The sequence below is a fragment of the Prunus avium genome, chromosome 6 (genome assembly GCF_965620075.1).
Source record: "Prunus avium chromosome 6, drPruAviu1.hap1.1, whole genome shotgun sequence".
NCBI lineage: Eukaryota > Viridiplantae > Streptophyta > Magnoliopsida > Rosales > Rosaceae > Prunus > Prunus avium.
Genome location: NC_142289.1, coordinates 13,495,892 through 13,508,029, shown reverse-complemented (window position 1 = coordinate 13,508,029; position 12,138 = coordinate 13,495,892). Strand labels below are relative to the sequence as shown.

The 12,138-nt window shown below is 38.2% G+C and overlaps 2 protein-coding genes and 1 long non-coding RNA gene across 3 annotated transcripts; all 3 read left to right on the top strand.

The window, feature by feature from the left end:
• Positions 1-1,465: 1,465 nt before the first annotated feature.
• LOC148293719 (uncharacterized) lies at positions 1,466-1,963 on the top strand. Its single transcript, XM_088254575.1, has one exon. It carries the CDS (start codon positions 1,466-1,468, stop codon positions 1,961-1,963), a length of 498 nt encoding a protein of 165 aa, XP_088110701.1.
• A 6,194-nt stretch (positions 1,964-8,157) lies between these two features.
• LOC148293718 (PLAT domain-containing protein 3-like) lies at positions 8,158-9,114 on the top strand. Its single transcript, XM_088254285.1, has 2 exons — positions 8,158-8,291; positions 8,386-9,114. The coding sequence occupies exons 1-2, from the start codon at positions 8,220-8,222 to the stop codon at positions 8,869-8,871; spliced, it is 558 nt and encodes a 185-aa protein (XP_088110411.1). The 5' UTR covers positions 8,158-8,219; the 3' UTR covers positions 8,872-9,114.
• A 1,079-nt stretch (positions 9,115-10,193) lies between these two features.
• On the top strand, positions 10,194-11,631 carry LOC110751123 (uncharacterized). Its single transcript, XR_002525827.2, has 4 exons — positions 10,194-10,384; positions 10,611-10,840; positions 10,983-11,145; positions 11,294-11,631. It is a non-coding gene; the product is annotated as an uncharacterized LOC110751123 (long non-coding RNA).
• The last annotated feature ends 507 nt before the right edge of the window (positions 11,632-12,138 follow it).

The following is a 12,138-nucleotide window of genomic DNA, read 5'->3' as shown; positions in this document are numbered from 1 at the left end:
TATTGTAACAAAATTTATTTGTTTTTGGTATCTGAGTTTATTTTCATTTTTTTATTTTTATTTTTAAAAAGATTGCCTTTTAGCCACGTTTAGAGAAATTTGTGTTCATATTGAATAAAAAAGTATTATTTTCGTATTCTCAAAGAGCTACTATCAAGAGGTGGAGTTTTGGTGGGGCCATCTACTCTATAAGCACAAATGCTTTATTTCGTGCTCTAAATATTTGCCACGAATCAGTATATTTGTGCTCTATAATCAATAGAAACCCCTATACAGGAGACCGACCACTATAAAGTGGCTGCACCGTTGCTATTTTCATAGGGCACGATTATCCGTGCTGTTTGAAACAAAGAACACAAATAAAATTCGTGCTTTTAGCCCAGTTTTTTAGTAGTGCCAAGCTGGGTTTAAGGTCTCCAACAATGAAAGGCGGCCCTGGCAAAAAAGGGCCCCATTTACCCATGCAAGCCCAAAGGCAAAAGTTGCTTGAGTTGCAACCTAGTCATGTTATTCACTTCCCACACCAAAACTTCATACAAATTTCTCTCCTCATATCTCATGTGAATAGTGCTTGTCTTTACTTGCCATGACAATGGGTGGAAAAGCAAAATAAAAAAGGGTAGGGCAAACACTATTCACATAAATAGTGTTTGCCTTTATTTGCCCTTACCCTTTACCATGGCACCATGGGTGAAAGTGCTCTAAGACAATAGAGTTTCTTAACCCTCAAAAAGAAATCCAAACCCCTTTCCCTCTGCTTGACCTGATTCCAGAGCACCAAAGATCTTACTTGGACTTAAATAAAAAAAGTTTCATATTTCATTATCAACAACTCTTGGGACAGAAATAAGCTCATGCAAATCTTAGATGAAGATGTTATTGATAAAATTTTATCTATTCCTTTACCTATTTCTGATTTACAGGATCAAATGGTGTGGGGCCCAAATCCTAGTGGTGTCTTCACCATAAAAAGTGCATACCAGGTTCAAATTCAAGAGAATCCATCCCATCCTCAAACCAAGCTACTCAAGGAGATGTGGAAACTTAATATACCTCCTAAGGTGAAGATTTTTGCTTAGATGCTTATCAGAAAAAGACTACAAGTCAGAAGTAGATTGAATTGATTTCTCCCTCAGTTATGCCTTTGAGAGCTTTGACTGCCTTATTTGTCAGGAACATCCAGAATATGTTCAACATTTATTTGCTTAATGCTTTTTTGCCAAGAATGTTTGGGGTTGCTCATCTACTTTTTCCTCTCTTGCAATGCTCAATCTCAGGAGTTCGATCATCTTCCCAAGGCTATCCTAATTCGCTGGCAAATTTGGGAGGCAAGAAACAACTTAATTTTCCGTAGTACCCAACCGCACCCTACTAGATATGTTCATGCTGCGGCTGTTGTGGGTCTGGATTATTGGCAACAAATCCACATTGTGAAACCTAAGGCTTCAAGCCCCATGGCCGCTAAATGGCATGCCCCCCTGTTGGTTGGATCAAAATTAACTTTAATGGATCAGTTCAAAATTTGCAAGGCACTACTGGTTTTGTTATTCGCAACAGTGATGGTCATGTCTTACTTGCTAGTGCAAACAAGATTGGTGAGACTACCATTAATGTGGCTGTTTGCTTGACGTTAAGGGATGGTCTTGCTCTTGCCCTTAATCACAGGTGGCGTAAGATCATTGTTGATGGGGATTGCAAGCTTATTATTGACAGTGTGCTTAAGAAGGTTTCGATTCCATGGAGTATCCAACAAATTGTTCAAGATATTTTGCCGATGAGTTCCAATTCTATTCGTTTTCAGCATGTTTTTAGGGAGACCAATTTCACTGCAGATTTTGTAGCTAATATGGGCCATGGCCTCTCGACTTCTGTTGTTTGGGAGCATAGGTTACCTCTCTCTGTTGTATCTCCCTTCTATTTTGACTTCTTTGGACTTCCTTGTCCTAGAGGTTTTATTTTGTAATTTTCGTTTTTGTATAAATATATAAAAAATACAAAAAATAAATAAAATAAAAGCTCCGTCCAAAGTTTCAACTTGCAGAGCCTTTGTTTTTTTTTTTTTTTTTTTTGCCGTTGGTTTATGTTTTGAGAGCCCATTTTTTCTAGAGAACAAAAACAAACAGAAAACCTGTTCGGTAAGCAAAAATAGAAAATACAGAGAACGTTTTATGAAAACAAAAACAACTTCACGTTTACTTGTAGAAAACAGAAAAAAGCTGTTTTTATTCTCACAGGAAACAACACTGAAAACACGCTGCTTCTCTCCCCATCAGACCAAAACCACCGTCAAAAGCTGCCAACAGAGAACCACACCCAGAACTTGAACCACCAACATCACCCAATCAAAATCACCGCTGCCCCATCAAACTACATTGATATCACTGCCACTCAATCGAACCCAACAAAATCTCTACGCAATTGAATTGAACAACCATCGTTGAACAACTAATTGCCGAATCAATTTTCAATCCAAGAAAAGAAAAATGAGCTGGGAAGCTATTGGAAGGTGAGGTTGCAGTGAGAGAGAGAGAGAGAGAGAGAGAGAGAGGGTGCAGCAGCATGAAGAGAAAGTGGAAAATAGGTCTGATTCTTCAATTTTGGAGAGAGAGAGAATGAGGGGGGAGGGGGGGGAAGAGAGAGGGGAATGATAGAATTGGGGTGGGTTTGCAGAGGGTGAAAGCGAAGGTTGGGTTGAGGTTTCAATTTTGTTTAAAAAGATAATTCTAGTTTTATACTATAGAATTTTATTCTATGTTTTAATTAAATGATTAAAAAAAAAAAATTTAATAATATACGTACTAATTTTTTTTTTTTGAAACTCATATATTGATCACATAATATTGTATTAAAAAAACATAATGCATTTTAATTAAAATTACATACATCTTCATTGTTTTTTTCATTTTCACATATTACTGCCAGACGCGTTTTCACTGTTTTTTTTTTCTTAGAAAACAATTTTCAACTGAGCTACCAGATGCGTTTTTGTTCTTTGAAAATGCGTTTTCATTTTTTCGTTTTCATTCTCTGAAAACATTCTTTGAAAATACTATCTGAAAACATTACCAAACGGCCCCTGGCTCTCCCACGTTATAATGGAGATGCGACCAAGACATAAGCGTACAAGGAAAGTCCGCTTTCTCGTCGTTTAGCTGGTGGCACGTTCCAAATTCACATTGTATGTTTTGTTTTCTTGCTGAAAAGTTTTCAAGGCCAATCTAGTCATTTCAGTAAGACCGCGTGAGGTCAACAGTTAGAGAAGGTTGTGTTGCGAAGAGGGGAAAAAAAAATATCTTTCCCCAATTTAATTTATTTTATTCTTTCCAACTATTCAATTTTCTCTTTTCTTTTTTTTGCCAAAATTACTCATAAAATTTTAAAAACCATGTTCCTTCATTTCTTCTCTATACCCAATAATCTTGAGAAGAAAAAATATTGGCCAAAATTTGAATCAAATAAGTTTTTTTCTTTTCTTTTTGGGAACCGAATACAATTATACAATCTATAAAGGCCGTAGATAGTTTTTTTTTTTTTTTTGGGTCTGAACTATGAGGTGGTCTTGGATAGGCCCCAACTATGGGTGGCACCTTTAAGCCTTAACCACAACCCAGACTAATCTCCGCTCACACTGGGTCGGCCTGTAAGGGGTAAAGTGCTCACCAAAGTGGTGACTGCGTACAAGAGCAGGGATCGAACCCCTGACCTCTCTTAAGGAATGAGTGTGCCGAACCACTCACATCGACCACCTTGGTTGGCCATAGATAGTTTTCAATATGCATATAAGACCAAAAAAATAGAATGAACCAAACAATTTTTCTTATTATATTTTCATGAAGAAATTCACCATTTGATGTATATATTTTCTTTTCTTTTTTGTTTTAAAAACCATAAGTAGATTGTATTGGATTTTATTTTTATTTTTTTAAGTACAAGTGATTGGGGAGGGGGTTTACACAAATATTCATTGGGCGTCTAGGGTTTTCGAACCTCTGCCACATGGGTGAAGATGGGAGAGCTCAACTAATTGAACTATACCTCATTGGCATATTGGATTGTTTTGGTGGATCCAGAATCTCTGCATTTAGAATTCTTGTATTTACCCGCATTTCGTGATGTCGAAACCATCTAAATAATCTAATGGCTTAGATCAGTCCACATCAGCTAGTAGGATTTTTTTTTTCTTTCCAAATGAGGGTAATGTCGTTACTCTCTTCACAACCCTGAAACCCAAAAACCCAAACTTTCTCAAATGGCATCTTCTTTCCTGCAACTTAATCTCCAACTGCAGAATCTCCAATTGCAGCAACTTTGAGCAATTTCTCTTCTTCTCTCTCTGAAATATCAAATTTAAAGTCAAGCAAATTAAACTCCAATTATTTGTTTTGGTTTTCACTGGAAATATTGATAATTGGAAGAGAAGTAGTTAGACACAGTGAGCCTCCCCTATGGATTTAAGTTCGAATTTTCATATTCGTAAATTAAATTGAAATAATTTAGTTAATAGGATTCTTTCCATCGTTACCCTCCTTTATTTAGATTTGTTTAGATTTGTTACAACTAAACCCTATATTCTTCCAATATCCTTTTCTGTTAGTAACTATTAACAAAAAGTATCATTTTTGTTATTTCATCACATTCGATTGACGAAATAACAATTTTATCCTCCCTAGACAAAATAATATTTTTTCCCTCCTAATTAGTGAGGAAACAATTTTCTTTCCTCGTCTTAATATTTTTTTTTTGTCAAGGTTGGAGCTAGTTCGTTGATGAAATTTTCAACAGTTATGAACTTCATTTTTTTTAGTACAAGCAATAGTCTAAACTACAGGGGAGGAGAATTTCTCACACATACACACAACTATGATGTCGTGGAGATTCAAACTTGAGACATCTAGTCTACAAGTCAACGCCATTTTTCACTGGATTAGACCCGTATGCAACAGTCATGAACTTAATAGAAAGGAAGGGTCTTTATGCATAAAATATATTCGTGTTATTTTAAAAATCATAAAAATATTTAATATTTTAAGCCTCCACTTTTAGATGTAAGTAATACGTCATCAAGCCTTGCATTGTTCTTATCTTGTTTTTATCCTCATCTTTACAAGGTGGCAAGTGTTTGAGGAAATAAGGCCATCTCCAGCCATGGGCTATATCCCAAATATAGCCCTAAATTAATGCAAAACTCATATCCAGCCAAGGCTAAATAAAATTTTGGCCAAATTTGGAGGGCCACATTTGGCCCTTTAGCCCTCCAACCGGGCCAAATGTACCCCAGCTTTGGCCTAGGCCAAATTCATAATGGACCCCACCATGTGCTTTTCAATCACCAAATATTAAAGCACTCCCCCACTTGCCTTATTAAAAGCTGGATATATATAGATTTTAAAAGCTGTTTGAATGTTTCTTGTTGGCAATGACCGTTGGAATCCATACCTACCCACTCCCTTTTTTTAAAAAAAAATTAAAATTAAAAATAATAATAATAAATGTGGTTAGTTTTTGCCATCTTTTCAAGTATTGTTTAAAAAAATAATAAAAGAGTCTTTGTTCATAACCGTTGAACTCAAACATTGAATCCCATCCTTTCCCTTTTAAAAAAATAATAATAATAAATGTGGTCAGCTTTTGCCATCTTTTCAAGTGTTGTTTAAAAATAATAATTAGAAATATGAAGTGTATGAGTGTTGTATCATAGTTTTTCTCAAAATAATAAAATATGAATGACCCTAAAATATAGCCCTGCATAGCTGGAGATGGAAAAATTCAGCTCTGCACTATTCTTTAAAAATTAATATTTTGGGGGGCTAAATTTTTAGCCCTGGACTACATTTAGCCCTATGGCTGGAGATGACCTAACAGGTCAGGTAATTAATTTTCAGAAGTCGGCTTTGCCTTTTAGTCCTAATACTTCTATGGATTTTCAACAACTAGTGACTGATTCTTTACACATTTCGGTGGTGGTTTGCCATGAGTTTTATTTGGGATTGCCAACTTTGGCTGGTAGGAGAAGAAAGGAATTATTTCGATATGTTAAAGATCGTGTTTGGCATCGTCTCAATGGGTGGAAAGAAAAACTTCTTTCTCAAGCGGGTAAAGAAGTTCTTATTAAATATGTTATCCAAGCTATTCCTTCTTATCCTATGGGGGTGTTTCGATTACCCAAAAGTCTTTGTACAGAACTCTCTTCTCTGTGTGCGAGGTTTTGGTGGGGAAAAACTCGTAATCGTCATGGGATTCATTGGCTCAAATGGTCTTCCTTATGTAAAACCAAAAAAGTTGGTGACTTAGGCTTCCTAGATTTTGAACAATTTAATCAGGCTTTGGTGGCTAAACAAGGTTGCAGGCTTCTCACCAACGCAAATTCTATTGTGGGGCAGGTGTATCGTGGAAGGTATTTTCCTAATGGTGATTTTTTGACTGCTCCATTAGGGAATTCTCCTTCACTTATTTGGAGATCCTTAATTTGGGGTCGGGAATTATTGGCAGCTTGTCTTCGTTGGAGAGTTGGAGATGGTTTATCAATTAAAATTAATCAAGATCCTTGGCTGCCTCTCCCGTCCTCTTTTCGGCCTTTTTCACCTCTTTTTTTTGGGGATGATGTTTTTGTTCAATTCTTAATAGATTCAGCTGGCTGTTGGAATTTAGATTTACTTTCTGCAGTCTTTTGGAAAGAAGAAGTTGCTGCTATTTTGTCAATTCCTCTAGTACCAAACTCTTCAGATAGGCTAATCTGGCATTATGCTGTGAATGGGAAGTATAATGTCAAAAGTGGTTATTGGTTATCTCAAAGTTTAATTTCAAGACAGCAGGGAGATGTAAGTGGGTCAGATAATTCCGTGGATTTGTTATGGTCGTCTATCTGGTCCTTGCGAGTTCCTAATAAATTGAAGGTGTTTTTATGGAGAGCGGTACATGATATTATTTCATGTAAGGTGAACCTTTTTAAGCGTCAAATTGTTCCTGACTCACTTTGTTTTCGGTGTTCTCAACAACCTGAAACTTTTGTACATGCTATCTAGTTTTGTCGATGGTCAAGGGAGGTTTGGCAGCATTCGCCTATTCATGACTTGGCTATTCCCCTACAGGTCGATACTTTTAAGGAGTTATATCAATATGTTTCCTCATTTTTGACTAATGACGAGCTAGTCTTCTTTGTTTTTTTGAGTTGGGGATTATGGAACTCTCGTAATGATCTTTTACATCATGGCCGAAGTATTTCACATCTTTGTCTTTTGGCTCGTACCCGGAAGCTTGTTTTGGAATACCAACGGGCAATTATTTTAATGTCATCTCGTGTTCCACTGATATTGTGTGGCGTTGGTCTCCACCTACTGGTAATTTTGTGAAGATAAATGTTGATGGTGCTGTCAATTTGCTGTTTGGCTTTAGGGGTTTGGGAGTTGTAATATGGGATAATATGGGTGATTAAATGATGGCTGCCTATAAAGGTCTTCATGGCATGTTTTCTCCTAAAGCTACTGAACTTTATGCAACAATTTTGGGATTACAGATTGCAAGCCAACTTGGACATCATTATGTTATTTTGGAAATGGATGCAAAGGAGATTATTATGAATCTTCAAACTTCTGAGCAAAGCTGGTCAGTGGAGGGTGCTTTAGTAGATGAAGTCAGGGGCGTTTTTAGTCATTTTACTCATATTTCTTGTCAATTTGCTCCTCGGGAATGTACCCAGGTTGCTCATCTATTGGCTAAGCAGGCGCTTCTGTCTCAGGACTTCCAAGTGTGGTTAGAGGATGATCCTTTATGAATTTCTAATGTTTTGGCCAATGACAAATTATTTTCTTAATTTAATTTCTACTGGCTGTGATGTAGTGATACTCTTTTTTCTTGACCGAATTTTCCTCCATTTGGGGGTTTTTAAATGCAATGTTTTAATAAGGCCACACTTGTTTCATTACTAAAGTCCAGTTTTCCTTTTGTAAAATGACATTATTGTTTCTATGAAGTTATCTCACTTGATAAAAAAAATATTTTAAAAAAAAGGTGGCAAGTGGTGAAAATACACAGGAAGATATGGGCCAACCCGTGCTGGACACCAAATGACCAAATCATCCCCAACAGGCATCGACCTGGGCCAATACACAAAAATAGCACGTGATTTTTTCACCCCCGAAAAAAGAAGATTAGCTAATATATATCATTTCTACTATAAAAAAGCCTCTATACACACTCAGCAAAGCTTCACTCATGGCAAAATGACATACCACAGCAACACTCTCTTCTTCTCCCTCCTTCTCTCCCTCTTCCTCACCCTCGCTTTCTCCGACGTAATTCACCTTCATCTTCGCTTTCGCCTTTCGTCGTTTTCTAATTAAATTTATTTTTTATACAAGCGATATTTAATCTAATTTTTTTTCACAGGACCCGGATTGCGTGTACACGGTCTGCGTTAGGACCGGGTCGATCTTAAAGGGCGGGACAGACTCCAACGCCAACGTCCAGCTCTACGACGCGTATGGCTACGGGATCGAGATCCGGAACCTCGAGACCTGGGGCGGGTTGATGGGCTCCGGTTACAACTACTTCGAGAGGGGCAATTTGGACATTTTCAGCGGCCGCGGACCCTGCCTCCAAGGCCCCATCTGCGCCATGAGCCTCACCTCCGACGGATCCAGCTCCCACCACGGCTGGTACGTCAACTACGTCGAGGTCACCTCCACTGGGGCCCACATTCCTTGCAGCCAACAGCTCTTTACGATCGAGCAGTGGCTGGCCACAGATACGTACCCGTACGAGCTCACCGCTGTTAGGAACTACTGTAACTCGGATGACGGTGTCCAGCAACGGCGTCATACTCAACGCATGATCCGGTCCGGTTCGAGCGGTTTGGTTTCTGCTGTTTTATAGTGGGTGTGTTTGGATGCGGGTTTAATTAGTTTCTGTGTAAGCATAATCTGGCTGTTGTGCTTGTTATGGTCGTTAGTACAGTAGGGATATCGGATTATCCATGCTGTTCAGTTGAGTGGTGCTGTTAAGTTTCTAGACTATATTTTTTTTTTTATCGAAAGTTTCTAGACTATATTTGGTGGTGCTGTTAAGTTTCTAGACTATATTTGGCCAAATAAAGAAAATTAATTATGGGGTTTATTATTATTTATTAGCATACTAATTTGGATGAGCCCTAATCTGTGAAGTTTAGTAATGAGAATGAGACAGTGTTTGGATGTGTCACCAAATTCTAGCCAAGTCAATGAGACCAAATTCCAAGAGGCCTGCTAAGTAAGAAAATACAACAAACAAATGGCAATAAATAAATAAAATACAACAAACTTGGATCAGCTAAGTGAAAAATCAAGTTGGAACTTTCACCAGCCGATTCTAGCAAGTGGCCAGATCTACTTGCAAAAAATTGGGGTGGCCGGGTTCTCTCTTCTTGGCAGACGCAAGGCCAAGTTAGCCAGACTTTCCTCGCAAAAGGATATGACTGGAGTCTTCTGCCGTGGTTTGGAGTTTAGTTGGCTGGAAATGTGCGATGACAAAGGTGGGGTTGTGTTTCTTTTTTATAAAATGCTAGAAGTGTATCAAAGAAGCCAACGTTGGCCCACACGATGGTACTTGAGTTGGAATTGAATAGTTGGCTAAGTACATATATACTGATGGAGGTGGCAATTGGTCAATGACCATTCCCAAAACAAATGAAATATTTTAATATATATATATATTGATTAATGACCATTCCCAAATAAAGTGTTCTAATGTAATGGCCAAAAAGTTGGATGGGGAAGTGCAGCTGAAAAGATAACAGCTGGAGAGGTGCGTGACTGATTTTGTGCAGCTGGATGGAATGAAAGTGTTGGCCGGTTTGGAATTGGGCTTTGTATGGTTGAGGTTTTATTTGACTTGTGGGTATTGCCTAGGGGTGGGCATCAATCCGGCCGATCCGGTTACACCGGCCGAACCGATTATATTGGTTTGGTTTGGTTTGGTTTTGACCAAAGAAAAAGTCAACAGTTTGAAAAACCGATCCGAACCGGTTTGGTTTGGTTCGGCTGCGGTTTGGGAGTTTTGAAAACTATCCTAAACCAAACCGGACCGATTATAAATCAATTTATTATTTGTTTAATTTAGTTTACATGTGGCAAGGCTTGAGTGGTTAGTTGAAAGTGTACCATGTACCCTAGCACACCTGATTGGACTCCAAAACTAATACTCACGGACTCCATTCTCTCTCCCTTGCTTGAGCCTCTCTCTCTTCTTCCTTCGTTTCAACCCTAGCCGCAACTCCCTCTCATCATCACTCTCTCTCTGTCTCTCTCTGCTCTACACTCCTCATCATATCTCTCTCTCTGCTCCACCTCTACCTCTCCCGCCCCTAGCCGTCAATCGTCGTTCCACCGCCTTCATTGAAGTCGAGCCAATGGTACGTTGTGTTAGCTTCTTTTCTTGCTTGTTTATTCAATGAATTCCTCCAATCAATTCGCTGAATAGAAAATGGAAAACCCAATTGTATTTTGTCTGTTTGGTTGCCTGAAAACAGCCGGAAAAAATATGAGTCAAACGTGTTTGGATTAATTTAATTTTAGATGGGGTACTGTTTATATTTGACATTACATTTAAAATTTGTTTGCTTTAATCATAAACAATAGGATACAAATCCTCAATGGACACAGACAAGGTGGACGCTGATGATGATGATGATGGTGAGAGCCCCTATGAAGATGGAGAACCCTCCATTGACGCAGACGAGATATTTACCGAGATGATGATGATGAGAGCCCTCAATGAGCCCTTCTGGAGATGGAGAGCCCGCAATGGACACAGACAATTGGAGGAGTCGATTGCGGCCAGATTCAAGGCAAAGAATTGTCAACAAGACGTAAGTGTTTTTATTCTTCTTAAGAAATAGTTTAGTGGATTACATTATTTATCATGAATTTACTTTTGTTGTTAAGAACTGTACCTCCATGCCATGCTTTGATGGTGGTTAATAAATTTTATTGATTGTGTTGCATGTAAAGAATGGAGACATTGAAGAGGCATCTCCCTTTCTCTGGTCAAGAGGGATTACAGGAGCTCAAGAAAATTGCTGTAAGGTTTGAGGAAAAGATTTATGCTGCTGCCATTAGCTTGTCCTATATGCTTCGACCAATTTTCAAGTTCCGGTGATCCGAACTTATCTGTGTAAGTGATTCCAATTCTATTTTGAATTACTTGGGGTTGCATTGTTTTATTTTGACTTGCTTTTTGCTATTTCCCTCTTTTCTTTTTTTGTTAATTTGGGGATTTTGTTAATTTGGGGAGTGGTGTGCTTTGTTGTTTGGATTTACAGCAACTCTGCTTCCGGGTCTAATTTTCAATGTAGCACTTGTAAGAAGACTTACTTTGGCAATCAAACACATATTGACCTGACAACAGCCAGTGGCTCCAAGAACTATGGTGAATCAATGCCGGTTTCCAGAGCTTTTCCTCTCTTTGTAGTTGCTCACATTCTCTATGTAGTGCAGCATTAAAGTCTAAGAAAATGAGCCATAACACTCACATGGCTCTGATAAATTTCTTACAGAAAAAACGATACGGCAACCATTGAAGCTTATTTCTATTTGTATGCAAATGTGGGATTGTATGTTGAACTTTGTTTTATTGGAAATTTGGTTAACTTTCATGTTACTTTGATTTACTAGAAATTTGGTTAACTTTCATGTTAACTTTGTTCTACTTTGGCAAGATTTGCATGTTAACTTTGTTCTACTTTGGCAAGATTTGCATGTTACTGTAAGACATGTTGTTTTATGCCTAAACCGGCCGAACCAAACCGCACCAAACCGGTTATGAATGGTTTGGTTTGGTTTGATTTTCATTTTGATTTTAGGTGAAACCGAACCACACCGGACCGTGAAAATGTAATTGGTTCGGCCGTGGTTTGAGGGTCAAACCGGACCAAACCGGACCGTGCCCACGCCTAGTATTGCCCTTTGGTTCACCTCATTCAAGTTATATATGTAAATTGTATGTATATAAAGTGGGTGGAGTTGTTTTTATTTATTAGGTTGTTCATATGGGTTTTATTATTATAATTATATATATAATTGGTAAGGCCAAACAATGGCCTTACGGGTTGACCTGGGCAAAGTGGCCTTAGAGACTTAGGCTTCAGGCCTTTGTGCCTTGAATTCT

Coding starts and splice junctions, on each gene's coding strand:
- LOC148293718 (XM_088254285.1), top strand. CDS start 8,220: ATGACATACCACAGCAACACTCTCTTCTTCTCCCTCCTTCTCTCCCTC. Junction 8,292..8,385: donor TCACCCTCGCTTTCTCCGAC/GTAATTCACCTT, acceptor TTTTTTTCACAG/GACCCGGATTGCGTGTACAC.
- LOC148293719 (XM_088254575.1), top strand. CDS start 1,466: ATGGCATGCCCCCCTGTTGGTTGGATCAAAATTAACTTTAATGGATCA.